The sequence below is a fragment of the Danio rerio genome, chromosome 10, assembly GCF_049306965.1.
Source record: "Danio rerio strain Tuebingen ecotype United States chromosome 10, GRCz12tu, whole genome shotgun sequence".
NCBI classification, from domain to species: Eukaryota; Metazoa; Chordata; class Actinopteri; order Cypriniformes; family Danionidae; genus Danio; species Danio rerio.
The window spans coordinates 47,273,867-47,292,912 of NC_133185.1; the positions used below are offsets into that span (position 1 = coordinate 47,273,867).

At 37.6% G+C, this 19,046-nt stretch overlaps 2 protein-coding genes and 1 long non-coding RNA gene across 5 annotated transcripts in view; 1 reads left to right on the forward strand and 2 right to left on the reverse strand.

Annotated features, from left to right (window-relative positions):
* ess2 (ess-2 splicing factor homolog) overlaps window positions 1-19,046 on the reverse strand; it is a 779,665-nt gene that overhangs the window by 712,816 nt on the left and 47,803 nt on the right. The window lies entirely within an intron of this gene.
* Window positions 3,135-19,046, reverse strand: part of dgcr2 (DiGeorge syndrome critical region gene 2) — a 39,967-nt gene continuing 24,055 nt past the window's right edge. For 2 of the 3 annotated variants that reach the window (XM_073913791.1, XM_073913790.1), the window contains 4 exons: window positions 15,732-15,935; window positions 13,147-13,299; window positions 9,909-10,145; window positions 3,140-7,785 (listed from right to left, as the gene is read on the reverse strand). In XM_073913791.1, the coding sequence (XP_073769892.1) occupies window positions 7,559-7,785; window positions 9,909-10,145; window positions 13,147-13,299; window positions 15,732-15,935 (821 nt within the window). In that variant the 3' untranslated portion in view covers window positions 3,140-7,558. 3 annotated transcript variants of the gene reach the window in all.
* On the forward strand, window positions 15,065-18,532 carry LOC141376461 (uncharacterized). Its single transcript, XR_012386564.1, has 3 exons — window positions 15,065-16,458; window positions 16,527-17,408; window positions 17,617-18,532. It is a non-coding gene; the product is annotated as an uncharacterized lncRNA (long non-coding RNA).

The following is a 19,046-nucleotide window of genomic DNA, read 5'->3' on the forward strand; positions in this document are numbered from 1 at the left end:
ACTCACTATAAGTAGCCTAGCTAGATATCACTCCATTATCTTCGTTTTCCGAAGAAACCCCCCATCCACCCCCTTTCTCCTCCTCATCTCCTTTACAAAAAAGGGGGAGCTCTGGAGAACCACCTGATCTCGTACTCCCCTCACATGCTCTATGGACCTGGCGGGAGCCCTGGGCTCAACTATCTCCGAGCTCAGGGTTCTCTCCCGGGACAGCATGCCAAACCTGCTTACAGTTGTCAAGCAATATCTAAGTGTGAACTCTTGAAAACAACATGGTGCAAAACTGGATAATTAGGGTTGCGCTGGTCTGAAAATAGCAACAAATCGCGCCAAGCACATATTGCGCCGGGTGTATGATAGGGCCCATTATGTTCAAATCAAATCTTTAAATACAAATCTTTATGTACAAAAGAAGATATGTGGAAAATGTTGGCACCTATTGACTTCCATAGTCAATATCTTTCCTACTAAGGAAGTCAATGGGTGCAACCAGCATTCTTCAAAATATCTCCTTTTGTGTTCAACAGAAGAAACTCTTAACTGCCTTTAAATAGCCTGAACACTTGTCGTTGTATATACCATGCAGATCTTATGCAACACGTCACACATCTGTGCAACAGTGAATCCTTTATTTGTGAATGTCAGACCTCTGTCACCGATGTCTAATCTCTGTGGACCGGGACTCCCAGAGGGCCCGAGGATCGGCTTTTACACGGGGGTCATTGAGTGCGTCTTTACATCTGGGATCCCCCTTTTTGGCTCACGAGACATTTAAGAGCGATCGATTTCCAGGACGGACAGAAATGAATGAGCAGCCATTCAATCGTTCAAAAGAGTCATTCTGGATTAGAGTCGTCCCACGCTCAAGAGAATCAAATAACAGTTATGAGATCTTAAAGGGGGGAACTATTACGCAACAATCACTTTTATATGGAGGTTAAACACAGTTGTGTGTCAGCAGTGTGTGAATATAAGCAGCTTTTAATGGTAAAAAATGTATTAACTTTATAATTTATAATCACTCTCGATATAAACAGTCTGCAGAAACACTTCGGTTGACATTCTCCCTTTGTACGTGTCATCAGAAGGGGAAAGCCTTGCCCACTAGTCACCGTCTCTCCCTCATTAGCATAGGACATTAATCTTGTTTTTGAATCTGCCACTATGCTGACACATAGGCATTTGTAGCTCCGCCCTCTTCTGAAAAGAGCTCAATCTCATTTGCATTTAAAGCGACCGTCACCAAAATGCCACAATTAGGATCGAAACCTAAAAGGGTCAGTTTCAGAGAGTTGTAAAATAAAGTTATATGTTACATCTTGTGAAAAGGCACATAAAAGGTCCCCTTTAAAGAGATTGTTCACCTAAACAATCATCATTTACTCGTCCTCCAGTTGTTCAAAACCTACTTTAGTTTCTTTCTTCTGCTGAACACAAATGAAGATAATCTGAAGAATGAAAACGAATGAGAAAGAAAAAAAACAACAACCATTCACTTTCATAGTATTTAAAATATACTACACTAACTTTTACATGTACACTTACCAGGTCACTTTATTAGGTACTAGCACCAGGTTGGACCTACGTTTGCCTTCAGTACTGCCTTAATCCTTCATGGCGTAGATTCATATTCCTCTGAGATTTTGCTCCATATTGACATGATAGCATCAAACAGTTGCTGCAGATTTGCACATCCATGATGTGAATCTCCCATTCCACCACATCCCAAAGGTGCTCTATTGGATTGAGATCTGGTGACTGTGGAGGCCATTTAGGTACAGTGAACTCACTGTCATGTTCAAGAAACCAGTCTGAGATAATTCACGCTTCATGACATGGTGTGTTATCCTGCCAGAAGTAGACATCAGCAGATGTGGTCATAAAGGAATGGACATGGTCAGCAACAATACTCGGGTACGCTGTGGTGTTGACACGATGCTCAAATGCCCATCCGCCTTAAGGTTGGACGTGTTGTGTGTTCAGAGATACGTGTGAGAAAATCCCAGTAGATCAGCAGCTTCTGAAATACTCAGACCAGCCCGTCTGGCACATACAACCATGCCACGTTCAAAGTCACTTAAATCCACTTTCTTCCCCATTCTGATGCTCAGTTTGAACTGCAGCAGATCGTCTTGACTATGTGCCTAAATGCAGTGAGTTGCTGTCATGTGATTGGCTGATTAGAAATTAACGTTAACAAGCAGTTGGACTGGTGTACCTAATAAAGTGGACTGTGTGTGTGTGTGTGTCTATAAATATACCAAATTATTATATTGGTTTGAACAATATTAATTTGTTGCGCCAATTTTATAGTTGCCATGGCAATACAATAGCAATATAAACTAATGATCCAACACTCTAAAGATGCTGGGTTATTTTTAAATCCAATTTTGGTTGTAATGCAGCTAAACCAATTAATGGGTTAATTTTTTTAAATTCAATTTAAAAGACGGGTGACGCAGTGGCGCAGTAGGTAGTGCTGTCGCCTCACAGCAAGAAGGTCGCTGGTTCGAGCCTCTGCTCAGTTGGCGTTTCTGTATGGAGTTTGCATGTTCTCCCTGCATTTGCGTGGGTTTCCTCCGGGTGCTCCGGTTTCCCCCAGTCCAAACACATGCGCTATAGGGGTATTGATGAACTAAATTGGTCGTAGTGTGTGAGTGTGTGTGTTTGAAAGAGTGTGTTTGGGTGTTTCCCAGTACTGGGTTGCGACTGGAAGGGCATCCACTGCGTAAAACATATAAGCTGGCGCTGTGCCAACCCCTGATGAATAAAGGGACTAAGCCAAAGGAAAATGAAAGAATAATAATGTAATAATAATGTTTTGTGCACTATGTTTTATAAATGTGTTGTCAAATGTCGGTTTAATAATTGCACCATTAGATACAGTAACACATACAAAATTAAAAATAACACTTGCAGATCAGTAGGAGAAAACATTTGTTTTAATAAAAAATAAATTAAATAATGTTTAGTTTGCTAAATTAAACACGAAACAAACTCTCACAACTACGAAAGTCATGGCAAAGTGTTACTCTTATACCCTGCGACAAACATAATGATCATTTAACATAAAAAATAATAATAATAAAAAATGATTTCACTTACCTTTCCGACAAAAGAGACCCAAACACGACTGTGCTTCATTTGTACAATTTATTTGGCATTTGATTAGATGTACATCTACTTCAGAATAAAGAAAAACAAAAGCCCTCTGACGAAAAAAGCAGTACATGACATTAAAAAAAATAACAATCAAGAATCGACAAATTCACCAACTGCTGCACTCTACAGAAAACAATTCATGATGCTTTTTATTTTCTCCTCATTGCACCATAAAGTCTATCTAGAATTGTCTACTTTTTTCATTGCTATTATAATTATTAAATAAAACAAACATCTGCAAATGAGAGCTGGGAAGAGGATTGGGATGTACCGGTGTATCAAAGCTCAGTCTGTAAGCATAGCAGAAATGAAGTAACATCAGCAGAAGAGAAGAGAGTCCTCTCTGCATGCTCAAAAAGAGTAAAACATGCAACCACACATCTGCAAAACATTCATGCCAACTTTTACAGTTCACACACACACACACACACACATACACACAAAAATAACGCAAACAGACGTTCACAGGATTGTCTGTGCCGATGAAACCCTGGAATTAAATGTAAAAACAAAGACTGTACAGTGAAAGAACATTGACCTGGATGATGGAAAACCTCCGGCTGATTATTTCGGTGCTGGTGATGGAAACTGGGATCTGTTTAGTTTTTTTTTACTCGTCTTTGCATTATTTTTTTAAGCACAACACTTACACTTGAGGCTTATGTTGTGCCAAAACATCCTTTGTATGAAATGCCTGATTGTCATTTGTTTTGGGCTTTTTGTTGCATTTCCATTTAGGAAAAAGAAGTGTGCATATGCTACAAAAGTCTGAATAATAACAACAACGTCCATAAAAGAGTGTTCATTTCAGCGACCTTGAGTTCATAACTTATTTTTCCATTTGGACAGCTTATTTCAAGTGAGTGAAATATATGTTTAATGGAAAATCTAAGTAGTCTGTGAATTGAAAATTGACTAAAACTAAAGAAAAACAAAGCGTCTTGCTTTTACGTACATTTATGCACTTGCGTGTGCAAATACACGCTCCCATTTAGTTTGCATCAAGTAACAAATGCTTTACTTGTTAGTGATTTACATCAAAAAGACATTTGACTTGTTCTAGGTGCGAACAACTCACACACAGAACATACACCTCATTATTCCAAACACACAAATCCAAAAATCAGGAGCTCAACATGAAGTATTAATTACAAACAGCGTGATTTGCTTGAGCACACTGTTTGAGATCAGTCTGACAGACAAAATTTAGCTTTGTGAAACGTTTACATTCAACAAACACACACACACACACAAAAATGTATAGTACTGGTGGAGTTTTTGGATGAATCTTTTTTCAATTTATAAAATAAAATCATTACCAGAATGAAAATAATTCACTATGACTACCAGAATGGAAACAATTACTGTAATGCAAAAAAAAAAAAAAAACGAAAAAAAATGTCATTACTGTAATGCAAAAAAAAAATCACTATGAGAATGAAAACAATAATTCTTTACTGTAATGCTGAAAAAAAAACTACCAACATAAAAATATTTCATTGAAAAAAAGTCATTACCGTAATGAAAAAACACTACTGAATGAAAAAATAAGTCATTACTGTAATGAAAACAACAGTACCAGAATGAAAACAATAAGTCATTACCGTAATGAAAAAACTAAAAAAAACTACCAAAAAGAAAACGATAAGTTATTACGGTAATGAAAAAAACACTACTAGAATGAAAACAATAAGTTATTACGGTAATAAAAAACACTACCAGAATGAAAACTTCCGTAATGAAAAAAAAAAAACACTACCAGAATGAGTCATTACAGTAATACAGTTTGATTAGCTGGTTCAGGTGTGTTTGATTAGGGTTGGAGCTAAATTTTCCAGGACACTGGCCCTCCAGGACCTAGTGTGGACACCCCTGCCGTAATAAAAAACACTACCAAATTGAAAACAATAAGACATTACCGTAATGAAAGAAACTACCAGAAAGTTGACAATGAGTCATTACAGTAATTTAAAACAAAACACTATCAGAATGAGAAAGTCATTACAGTAATGAAAAAAAACACTACCAGCATGAGAAAAAGTCATTACAGTAATGAAAAAACACTACCAAAAACATGACAATAAGTCATTACTGTAATAAAAAACACTACCAGAATGAAAAGTCATTACCGTAATGAAAAAAAAAACACTACCAGAATGACTCATTTTCATAAAGAAAAAAAACACTACCAGAATGAGAAAAAGTCATTACCGTAATGAAAAAAAACTACCAGAAAGTTAACAATAAGTCATTACAGTAATGAAAAAAACACTACCAGAATGAGAAAAAGTCATTACAGTAATGAAAAAACACTACCAAAAACATAAGTCATTACTGTAATAAAAAAAACACTACCAGAATGAAAAGTCATTACCGTAATGAAAAAAAAAACACTACCAGAATGACTCATTTTCATAAAGAAAAAAAACACTACCAGAATGAGAAAAAGTCATTACCGTAATGAAAAAAAAAACACTACCAGAATGAGAAAAAGTCATTACCGTAATGAAAAAAAAAACACTACCAGAATTAGAAAGTCATTACCATAATGAAAAAAACACTACCAGAATGAGAAAAAGTCCTTACCGTAAATGAAAAAAACATTACCAGAAAGATGACAATAAGTCATTACCATAATGAAAAAAAATACTAATTTCCTCAAAAAAAAAAAAAACTCCACCAGAAAGATGAAAAAGTCATTACCGTAATACTAAAAAACCCTACCAGAATAAAAATGATTCATTACTGTAAAAAGAAACACTACCAGAATGAAATCAATCAGTCATTACTGTAATGCTTAAAAATAAAATAAATCCTGACATTTATTAAACGTATTGAAAATCAACCTCGCTTTAAAAAACAAAACAAAAAAAAAACATTGTTAATAACAAATATCAGCAGCACAAATGACTGCATATGACTGCAAAAGTACAGTATAATAACATATAACATTGTTTCTTTTAGCATTACGGTAATGAAAATGTAGTTTCTTTGAAACACCATGTGCCATTAAAAAACCCCATTATCATCACAAGAATGAAAAAAGTAACTCACTACAGTAATACACAAAGCCATAAAATTATGTTTTAAGAGACAGCTCAACCCCCAAAAATGAAATTTCCTCATATTTACTCATGTGGTTCTAAATGTATAAGAATTTCTTTCTTCTGTAAAGAACACAAAAGATAAATAAGAGCAGCCACTGACATCCATAGTAAGAACAAAACAAATACTGTGAAAGTCAATGGCTGATCTCCCCCAATATTCATCCATTCAGTCATTTTCCTTCAGCTTAGTCTCTATTTCAGAGGTCGCCAAAGCAGAATGAAATGTCAACTATTCCAGAATATGTTTTACACAGCGGATGCCCTTCCAGCTGCAACCCAGTACTGGGAAACATCTATTCACTCTCATTCACACACACTACGGCAAATTTTGTTAACTCAATTCCCCTATAGCGAATGTGTTTGGACTGTGGGGGAAACCCGGAGGAAACCCACACCAACACAAGGAGAACATGCAAACTCCACACAGAAATGCCAGCTGGGCCCCCTTTTTCCCAACATTCCTTTTTTTTCTTTTGTGTTAAACAGGAGAATGAAACTCAAACAGGTTTGAAACGAGTTGGATGAGTAAATAATGACAGAATATTCATTTTTAGTGAAATTATCCACATTTGTAACATTTTTTCCAGCATTACTGTAAAGAAAAAGGGACTTCCTTTAGAATATGTGGCCCATTAAAGCCAAGTTAACATAATTTGGGCTTGTTTGAGTAGGTAACATCACATTTTGTTTCTGCTTTGGGTGGAAATGAGTAATTTCTTGGCCTTTTTAATAAGATTCATCCTTTTAGATGCCAAACTGATCGATGAAATGAAAAGTTAACAAAACGAATAGTGTATTGATGGAAATCTTCTCCACAAACATCATCATCATCACGTCACAGCAGGGTGTTTAAAAGTATCCCAAAACCGACTCGTACCTCAATGTAAAATATTATTATATATTTTTTTAGAGCTTTAGAGTTTGTGTTACTGACCTGACAGACAAAATAAACAAGAAGTCAAGCAGACGTCACAGAATTGCAGATTAAGAACACAGTTTTGCTCAAACCCAAACAGATCCTTCATAAAAACGCATCATCTGAAGGGTCTGTTTGGAGCGCTCAAGAAAAAATAACATTGCTTGTTTTGTGCCAGAAAGAGTCAGTGTGCAGGACAGGACTCCAGTGACGGGACGTCCACTCGTTTCCTTACCAAACAAACGTCTTTGCCAGTGCAAAATCACTCGTCCTCAAGACTTAACCAATGGCCGACGGAAGTATTTACACGTGAAAAAGCGCGGAGTAAAAACCCCCAGTGCACGTCTTCTGTTGTGAAGTCTGGTTTTTGGGTTTAGACCACGGTGCTGAGCGAGGGTGCGTCCGCGCTGGAGCTCTGCGTGATGCTGGCCTCGGAGCCGCTCGGTGTGTCCGGAGAGACGAGCATTGTGCTGCTGTCGATGGAGTCCTCGCGCTCCTCCAGTGGTGGCGGGACGGCCAGCGGCGGCGCAGGGAAATCTCTCTGCAGAGAGTCTGAGGTGCTGCCCATGTGGCCGGACGACAGAGGAACACCTGCCCGACCTGCGCAGACCAGAGAACATGCTATTGATTTTATAGTGCTTACAGGGTATTACAAGGTCAATATTTAAAATCTAAAAGCGTTCAATATCAAATTTTCATGATTGCAGGCTAAGCACACAGCAAAAATAACAAAGGAGTGGCTTCACAACAACTTTGTGACTGTTCTTGAACGGCCCAGCCAGAGCCCCGACTTAAACTCAATTGAACATCTCTGGAGAGACCGAAAAATGGCTCTCCACAAACATTTACCATCCAACCTGACAGAACAAAGAGTGGCTCCACAACACGTCAGTGGATTGTTCTGGATTGGCCCAGCCAGAGCCCTGACTTAAACCCAAATGAGCATCTCTGGAGAGACCTAAAAACGGCTGTCTACATATGGTTACCATCTGACCTGGCAGAATAAGGAGTGGCTTCACAACAATTCCGTGGATTGTTCTTGAATGGCCCAGTCAGAGCCCTGACTTAAACCCAATTGAGCATCTGGAGAGAGACCTTAAAATGGCTTTTCACAAACGTTTACCATCCAACCTGATCGTTGATTTTAAAGAAACTAGATCTTAAACAAGGTGAGTTTATAATGATATGACAGTTAACCAAAAGCACCTGAGTGGGCTAATTACAAATGAAAAGTCTCAGTGCATAAATCCTCTTACGTCCGGTATATTGTGAATCTGCACCCTCTAGTGGTGGAAATTACATACTGTGCATTTAAAGGGCCATGAAAGCCCCTTGTTTCAGCAGGATGTTTTCACACCTCTGCTTTGGAAAAAGTCAGGAAAGTGGGCGTGTCCAGCTCTGTTTAAGGGGGAGTGTCGGAGGAGGAAAGAGATGATATGGGAGTGTCGATTTGGGCACGCGCTGAGTTTCAGAGTCAAAACACACACACACACACACACACACACACACGCACACGCACACACACACACGCACACACGCACACACACACGCGCACACACACACACACACACACACACACACACACACACACACACACACACACACACACACAGGGGAGAAAGTGACTGTTTAATTTGACATCAGTAATCAAATTATTTGCTAAATTATTTAATGGTGGACTTTAGCTGCAGTTTGGCTCTTTCATTCAGGGAATTCATTCGTTCCCCACGTGACAAACAAGATATTTGATTCGAGGAACTGCTCTAAGCGTGTATTTTTCATGCAATGTTTGATACCGCACGGCGAATGAGAGAAAAAAACCTCAGCATTTCCCGGAAACTTTGATGCACACGGCAGGTAGCGTCAGAAAGCTGTGTGTGTTATTCTGGTCACAAAATGCGGTGAAAAATCCTACACGACAGTAATAGTTTGGTTGCGGTGCTAACATGTTTACAATCGGTGTAATAGTTAGCTCGATACAAACTAACTTTGCCATCTGTATAAACAAAGAGCACTGATCACTCACTTACCAAATCTGCAAAGACAATACAATCAACACCCACTAGAGTCTTTATTAAGAGGAGACGAGCAGCAAATCCAGATCTCACCATTTGCAGATGACAAAAGCTCTTGGGTAAACAATGTTCCTTAGACACGTACTGTTTTCGTGCATCACTTGCACTGTAATCCACACGTGACTCCAGCTGAGCTCTCATAGAGAGAAAATGAAAACAAAACCTTCACTGCAGCAAATTGTAATAGCAACACTTCACGCTTGTTTTGCCAACACAACAAGGCATCTCTCTGCTGTCTGAACACTCTAACATTCATGAATATTAATGAAGTTGCACAATAGAGCTTGCCAATTGGTTTGAACCAAGCCTTACTCATGCATTAATGCATCACACTCGGAGACTTAATACGGTACTCTCAGGTACAGACGTCCAGTCTAAATGCTGGAACACACGCTTAGATCTCATGGCCGTGACGCAGCTTAGAAAATTTGTTTCAAACCGGAAGTATGAATTTACTCGAAATAACGCAAAAACAACCAATTTACACTTTTTAGTGAAATATAGGTGTCCTAATAGTGTTTTTAGCAGTGTGAGACACATATACGACTGTCAACAGCTCAAAACATGTGCTCTGGTGTTTCGTGACCCTTCAAAATTCATTAAAAACAGGCTGGGAAACGATGAATTGGCATGTCTGTAGAGGCGTACCGAGATCCATGTAGAGGATGCTGTCGGGGTTGATGGAGGCCTCGTATGGAGGCGGTGGGTCGTCGGGGTGGTGGATGTCTGGGTATTTGTAAGCAGCGTATGGTGGTGGAGGCTCTTGGAAGTGAAACGCTCCTCCTTCTCCATCATCCGAGAGATGCAGAGGCGTCAGGCCCGTCCCGAATGCATCCGGTCTGTAGTCGAAGCCGGGCACCCGCCGACCCAGATTAAAATGATGCACTGCGGGTCAGAAACACATCATTTACACACGTGCTTTAACACAGGTCTGCTTACAGGATCTGAAGAGGGAGTTGAACCTGCTGTGATCGATTTACACATCAGTGATGTTAGTTTTAGCATATGAAAAACATATGACTTGTTAAATTGGAGGTTTATCAGAGGTGGGGAAAACATTTGGCATTCTTGGAGGAGGCTGAACAGTGCATTTGTGGTGAGACGCAAAGTAAATGTATGATTATTTTATTATAATGATAAAATAAATGATTTGTAAACTGATGGTACAATTGAATTATTGAAGAAAATTAATTAAATAAATAAATAAAAAAACACAGATTAGTTTTGTTACAGGTACACCTGCCATACACACTTTGCAGTGAAAATGTTAGCATGGATGAAGGAGCATTTTCATTTTAAAACGTCAGAGGCTACATTTCATTTCAACTATTGCTCCTTGTCATTACAGGCTACAAAGTTAGGGAAAGACTATATTGTATTTAGCAGGGATGTGATTCTGCTGTAGGGTGGGGGGTGTCTCCATTGTCATCAAAGCAGACAACCTGCTTCATTCTGGACGTCTTCCAAGAATGTAATTGTAGACCTACCTAGGCTACTGTGCATGTAACATAATGATATAGTCCTATAATGTGACTAAGGCTGCTTTCACACCTGTGAATCGATTCAGTTGTTCTGAAACGGGGATTAACATTGTTACATTGTTGCTCTTTGCTCTTGGTGCGGTTCGCTTTTACACAGCAAAGTTTCTAAACGGACTAAAAGAGCTAAAACAAGTCACCTGCGAGTAAACTCTCCTCACACTGGTCAGAGTTTCACGGTTTATTTTGCAGAGTCCCGCTCAGCTGTCAGGAGGGGTGGTGGTTTGGTGGTGTTTGACAGGGTGTGCACGACGTGTCTGAAGAGCGAGGAGGGATGCGGTGGGAAGGGATGAGAAGGGTGCGCGACGTATTTGAGGACCAGAAGGGAGACGCGTGATTACCAGGAGATCATCACTCGTTTGCGGGCATCCTGGAGTCTCTGTGAGACTACCGAAACTTCAGGGAGACTTGGGATGTCTGGAATGACCTTCCGCCCTACTCAAAAATTTCTCGTCATATAGCCGTATGCCTATTACATATCCATAAAACACTGTGATATAACCGGGCTCGGATCGTTTCCTTTCTCACTATAATCGATCCGCTCCAGAGTTTATTTTAATCGAGCCAAGACCACCTCATTCAAGCCATCTCAGAGCGATTGTTTAGACGCCGATCCAAGAGCAATTGGTGGTTTTACATATGCCAAACGAACCGCGCTAACTGGGCAAACGAGACAGGTGTGAAAGCAGCCTAAGCCGCTGACAAAATACAAGATTATGAAATCGATTTGGATGCGTGTGCGGCTGTGCACTTTTTCCACACTCACATTTGCATCACGACCATGTGTGCTCTATGTACATTATAAATCCAGCCAGGATGCACATTTCTTATTATTCTCTGCAAGTCTTCTGTCCTGATGATGTCTTCATTAGTTCAGTGCTACAGCCGGGCACCTCAAATTTAATACCTGAAAGTGTCATATAAGTTTAGATGATATTACAAATTTACTAAAATATGTTTTATAAATAATTAAAACTATGCTGTTAAAAACAGGGACTAAGCCGAAGGAAAGTGAAAGTGATAAACTCTTTCTAACGATGTATGATCATTTTTTTACAGGGTGAAATGTTAAGTATGTTAGGCCACTTAATTCAACTGGACTTAAAATTTTTACAGTTTGAATTGTTTACTGACTAGTACTTTATTCATCATGTAGAATACAAAGTCGACTAAATTACAGGGAAAGTTATATTCTGTGAACCTAACACCGATCCACCTGGGGCTTCAGCGTCAACGTTTGACAGAGGGCGTGTCTGAAGTTGGGGCTGACACAATCGCCATATCAGCGTCAGCCAATGAAATTAGTCACCAATCGTATACATATATATATATATATATATATATATATATATATACACACACACACACACACACACACACACACACACACACACATATATATATATATATATATATATGTATATATATATATATATATATATATATATATATATATATATATATATATATATATATATATATATATATATATATATATAAAATTTATTATTATTATTATTTTTTGAAGAAGTGGCGGGGTGTCGTCTTCCTTCTTTCTTGTCCTCAGCTGATCACATGCCTGATTTAGCCACAATGCAAATGTAGTTTGTCATGATGGACTTTGGTGGATATTAATGTCAAGACTTGCTTAAGTTTTCTGTTTGATTCCTAATTAACTGATGAAAACAACTCTGTGAAACTGAAATTTAATTTGAAAGTTTTTCCTTTTCTACTGTCCTTCCTTGCTACACTACAAGTGCTCAAAAAACATGGCACTACCATTGACAACACCAGAAAACCAACACTCAGCTCGAGAAACAAGCGCAGCCTAAGAGCTATTCTGGGAAAATAGGTATGTCTGACAAGCTCAAGCTAGTCTGGAACCTGAATTAACTGCAACAAATGTACAGTCAACAGCATCTCCTTCATTTTATAGTTTTGATATTTTATTAGGGGATGTCACCGCCACATACGTGTAGAGGTAGTGTGCATTATTTATTAATAATTCAATGTCATGTCATTTATTATTCCTTACCTATACTATAGGTCTGTTGAATGCTTGATTGTAATTGAGGTGTGCTGTGACTCTCAAATAAACCAACAGCTAAAGTAGTTCCAGCAGGTTTTGAGCGTATTATCCAGCTCCATATCACTGCGCTGAATGATTTCAGTCATTTTAAAACATATAAACAGTCAAAAAACACATCAACTGAAGGCTTTAGATGAGATGTGTGAGAAACTAGTGCTACACAGAGGAGCAGTTTGAGCACAAAAACCTGACAAATGTCTGAACATCCTGGCCTCGGATGTGCATTATTTATATTAGTGATTGACGCAGGTTTGCTTACGGTTTCCTCCGATGAGGGTCTCGATGCGCTCGCGCCGCCGCTGTCTCAGTCTGTGCACCATAAAGAGCAGCAGAGACAGGATGAGGAAAGAGGAGATACAGCTGACGATCAGACGCATCCCGCTGGCCATCGAGTCAAACAGACTGCTGCCGTCTGAAAACACACCAGAAACAGGTCTCTAGCCACTGTTCACTGCATAATATACACTACACACTACAGCTGAAGGTAGAAATATGAACCCCCCCCCCCCCTGTATGTTTTTGCCCAATTCTGTTTAAAGGAGAGAAGATTTTCTTCAACACATTTCTGCACATAATAGTTTTATTTGACTAGATATTTTTCAGGATACTAGTATTCAGCTTAAAATGAGATTTAAAGGCTTAACTTAAAGTTAATTAGGGTAATTATGCAAGTCATTGTATAACAGTGGTTGGTTTTGTAGACAATCGAAACAAATATTGCAAATAGGGTTAATAATATTGACCTTAAAATGGGTTTAAAAGAATTAAAAACTGCTTTTCTTCTAGTCAAAATAAAACAAAGAAGACTTTCTCCAGAAGAAAAAATATTATAGGAAATACTGCGGATGAATTTCTGTGAAAAAAACAGGAGGGCGAATAATTCTGACTTCAAGTGTTCATGCACACACTCTATAAACTGAAAGATACTTCGTCTCAGTAAGATAAATAAATCTGTGCCTAACACATTTTGCAAGCTTTTTTTGTGAGTATAATGTTTATTCAAAACAACTTCAACTATTTGACACTCTGTCCTGCTAACTAACTGAAACAAGTTAATTTATTAAATATGGAAAAGAAAATGCTAGAAGGAATTACTTAACTGAAAAAGTAAATTATAAATCATAAACTTAAAAATAAATAACTTTATTTAAAATGTCATGGTAAAAACCTTAACTTTAAAATGATTAACTGCATATTTGACAAGTCTTCCTAACTATCCGAAACTAAGGTTTAAACACAAACTGGTAGTGAAGCTAAATATACAGTGCTCAGCATGTATACAAATCTCTCTTTCAAATTTATATTTTAATAGGAAGCTCTACAATATTATTTTTGTGCATATACATTAGATTAGTCTGTACTGAAGCCAAATCTGGAGCTTATCTAAGAAAATAACTTACCATAACGGTCCAAAAACTAGTACAGCCAAATGTATATGCTATAGAAAATATTAACCACAAATTTAGTAAGTTGTAATTTGTTTTTGCAATATTTTGCTTGAATTTAATTGTATTATCTTTTCATTTCTATGTTTAGTGACTAAAATATTATTTTAATAAATATATCTGTTTAATAAATCTGTTTTGTTTAAATGCTTGCAAATATATTGCCTATATTCACTGAGAAATGTAGAAAAATATTCATAATGGGCTGTACTCAATTATGCTGAGCACTGTGAATAAATCAAATAATAATAACAACAACAACAACAAAAAAAATAATAATAATAATATATATATATATATATATATATATATATATATATATATATATATATATATATATATATATATATATATATATGCAAAACATTGTAGGAAATAACAAAATTAATATTAAAATATATATTTTAAATTATTATCAATACTTCTATTTTAATTATTGATTACGTTTTATTTATATTCCAACTTTGTGTTCAAATAAATTTAACAACTATAAAAAAATTTAAAATTAATTTGTAACATTTTCATTTAGATGATATTAAAATAATACATGTAAAAATAAACTATTTAAAACAAAACAAAAACATAACTTAAATAAATTTAAAAGACTAAACAATAAAAAGAAAATAACAGAATAGTAGACTGAAAAAAAAAGAATTGGTAACCTTAAATGACACCAGCCTTTTTTCCCCAATTAATTCTAATGTTGACAGCTAATAGCTTTACAAATTTTTTCAGAGTATTTTTTCCTTTTTAAACATTCCAGCAGATTTTAGATTTACAACCGGAAAAAGCAGAGCAGCTCCACCTAGTGGTGAGACATGAGAACTTCAGCTCACAAAAACAGGCATCCAATGTGGTAAACAAGTCCACATGAATGGAAGCTGCAACTATTTCTTTTTCCCATATTGTGACAGTTCCTACAGAAACAGAATACTAAATGAGACATGCAGTAGGCGTGGCTTGTTGTTTTTACTGCGAGCTGATTGGATGTAGTAAAGTAGGTGTTTCATTCAGAAGGATGGGCAAAAGGGTTTGGGGAGAGTAATACAGCCTAACAGACTCCTCCTCCTCACCATTTCTGTTTGTTGTCAAAACTGACAGATTGAGGGGAGTGGTTAAGTATGTTAGCCACGCCCAATACCTCAAACAGACCTAATCTGAGAATTGAATGCAAGTGCATTTTCAGATTTCCCTTATCGATTAAAAGGGCAAACTATTCTTGTTTCTTAATGACCTGCACAGATGAATTGTTCACCACAAAACTAGCAGTGAGAGCTAACAAAATCAATATGGTTAGTTTAGATTTTATGTGTACTTTAAAGTCCTATATTGATTTTAAAGCTTTTATTCCTCAACTAGCACTGAGTAAAACAGCGATAGGACGAGCTGCTAAACGCACCGGGGTCCAGACAGGTGAATTTGCAGCACTCTTTGGGGTCTTTGCGGAAGTGCTGACAGCCCTGCGGACGCTCACACAGAGCTGCAACACACATCTCCGGCTCTCCGTCGTGACACGTGCAGCTCAGACACGGATCATCGCCTTTAGGTGTGAAATAATAGCCCTCGTTCACCACGTTATCCTTGATGTCCACACATGTCTGTCCTGTAGGAGAGCGAGAGAACAGCAGAGAGTGATACTGATGCCATCATTCACTTCTGACTCTCATTTAAAGCCTGTTTCCACTGAGCGGTATGATACAGTACAGTTCACTACATTTTTTTGTCTGTTTACACTGTTAAAAGATAACAAAAAGCAAACCGTACCAAACCAGTTATTGGTACCCTTTCTAAAGGGTACGCTGTAAATCCAACAGTCTACTTTATCAAATGAAATAGGTGTAGTTAACTCAAAATTTACTGAAAGTCAATTCTACTTGTTTGAAAAGAGTTTTGAACTCAGTGTTGAAGGTAATGAGTTAATTAAATACCTCATTACTTCAACTTAAATGGAGTAAGTTCACAGTACTCATATAGATCAGTTTAACTCAAAAGTTTTGTAGAAATCAGTATCCTCAAATGGTTTGAGTTGCCTTAACTTATTGGGTTTACAGTTCTCAGTTTGTTTGATTTCTCTTCATTTATCGGTTTTACTGTGCTCAGATTGCTTTGTTTACTCAAATGGAAAAGTTCACAGTACTCAATATGATTAGTTTTTGAACTTAAATGGTTTGTTGCAATCAGTTTCCTCAACTAGTTTGAGTTACTTTAATTTTTTGGGGTTTTACAGTGTACTAGAACAACAGAATGGCACCAAATGAGGTGGAGCTAGACGCGAGGCTCAAAGCTATTGGTTCACACAGAAATGTCACTAGCTTGTGCAACAAACCAGGAGAATAAACACACACATTTTAAATACACAGCCAAGACAAGACACCGTTTTAATACATAATGCACACTGTGTGTAATTTTTCTGTCATTGGTAACATCTTGGAGACTGTAAGGGTCCGTGTGTTCATATATGTTTTATTGATTTTATATAATTGCAGACGTCACTGTTCTATAGCAATGATCAAATCCTGTTCGTAGAAAGGTTAGTAATTACCATTTATACATAATAACTGGCCACTTTATTAGGTACACCTAAGCCACTCCTGTCAGCTAAGAACAGGAAACTGAGGCTACAATTCACACAGGCTCACCAAAACTGGACAATAGAAGATTGGAGAAACGCTGCCTGCTCTGATGAGTCTCCATTTCTACTGTGACGTTTGGATAATGCACCATGTCAAAGCGTGAATCATCTCAGACAATGGAACATGACAATGAGTTCACTGTACTCAAATGGCCTCCACAGTCACCAGATCTCAATCCAATTGAGCATCTTTGGGATGTGGTGTAATGGAAGATCCGCATTATGGATGTGCAAATCTGCAGCAACTGTGTGATGCTATCATGTCAATATGGACCAAAATCTGAGGAATATTTCCAGCACCTTGTTAAATCTATGACATGAAAGACTAAGGCAGTTCTGAATGCAAAAGGGGGTCCAACCTTTTACTAGTAAGGTGTACCTAATAAAGTGGCCAGTGAGTGTAAGTATTTGTGTGTATAAAGCCAAATTCCCTTTAAGGCAGGGGTCACCAAACTTGTTCCCGGAGGGCCGGTGCACCACAGATTTTAGCTCCAACTCTAATCAAACACACCTGAACAAGCTAATCAAGCTCTTACTAGGTATACTTGAAACATCCAGGCATCCAGGCATGTGTTGAGGCAAGTTGGAGCTAAACCCTGCCGGGACACCGGCCCCCCAGGACCGAGATTGGTGACCCCTGCTTTAAGGCAAGTTCTCAAATTCTCTAAAACTACTTGGCAAACTTACGATTACATTTCATATTTTGAATAACCGTTAACAAAATTAAACAACAGCTGTCTCTTTAGTTTGATTTCTAAACGTTCGTATCACAGAAAATCTGCAGAAACTCAAGTCTGGTCCGAGCCCATTCCCCGGAGAATTGTCTTTCTATAGCGATCACTGATTGGCTCCTGTACTAGAAGGCGGGGCTTCATCCGCAATATGATATGTGGACGACCCGTACAGCTTTACTTTTACATATCTTTTAGCGAGATTGACGTCAACAACAACTTTCTGTCGTACACCTGGGCCCGGGTTTTCAAAAGTAATCCACTAGGATTTTGGATAAGGGATTGGATCAAATCTTGAAAATGGGTTTTTCCAAAAGAAAATGGATTGCATAATCGGATTAGGTCACGTAATCCAGTCTTGGTTTTGATCCAGATCAAACCTTTAGTTTGGGTTTTTCAGACCTTTTTTGTAGGATCTGGATCACTTTGATCCAAAAAACTGGATTAAACTGATCCCATCAGAAGGGTGGATTTAGCGTGAATTTCATGCCCAAAATGTAATGAAAACTTAAAAGATTTATTAAATAATACTATTTTTGGATCATGCAGTATCTTACGAGATACGCTATTTATTCATAAGGTTTTAATTTTATTTGTTCATCCGTCAGGCTATAGTGATTATAGGCTTTAACGTATTCAGCCTTTCAGTATAGGCCTGCAGCAAGGTAGAAATAGCTTGGCCTCATAAAATAATCCCCCAAACAGCTGTCAAAACTGACCAAAAACAATACATTTTATTCTGTCACTAATTGATATATATATATTCATCACAATGGAAAATATTTTTCTTTTTAGAATATTTATTAGTGATGCATGCAATGATTACAGAATAACCAATGCAAAGAATGGCAATCACTGATTTTTGAAATCACTTTCAACAATTGCAAAAAGACACTGAAATGGCAGAAGCACAGCTTCATCTGCAGAGAAACAACTGACTCTAACCAAACTGCAGCAAACCAAGACCAGACTTGAGATCCGCCTCCTAAAGGCTACGCTCAGACAAGCAGCTCTCTCCACATCAGATGAGGAAGTCTGAAATAATTAAGAGTTTTTGACATAAAGTCTTTTTTTTATTTAAATCTATATTTAAAACTTATCATAAAAATCCTCAATGTACAGAGTTGTAGGTCTCAGATAAGCGAACTGCTGGAACAGGGTGGGGTGGGCTTTTTCTTGTTTTTATTATTTATTATTATTATTTTAATAATTAAAAATAAAGTTATATTGACCCTGACCCTGGCTATTCTACTTGTCGCTCTTTACATATCTATAGTTCTACATTGTGATGTCCTATCCTGTTTGAGCACTGGTAATCCAGATTTAGTGATCCTGAAAAGTTCCTTTCCGG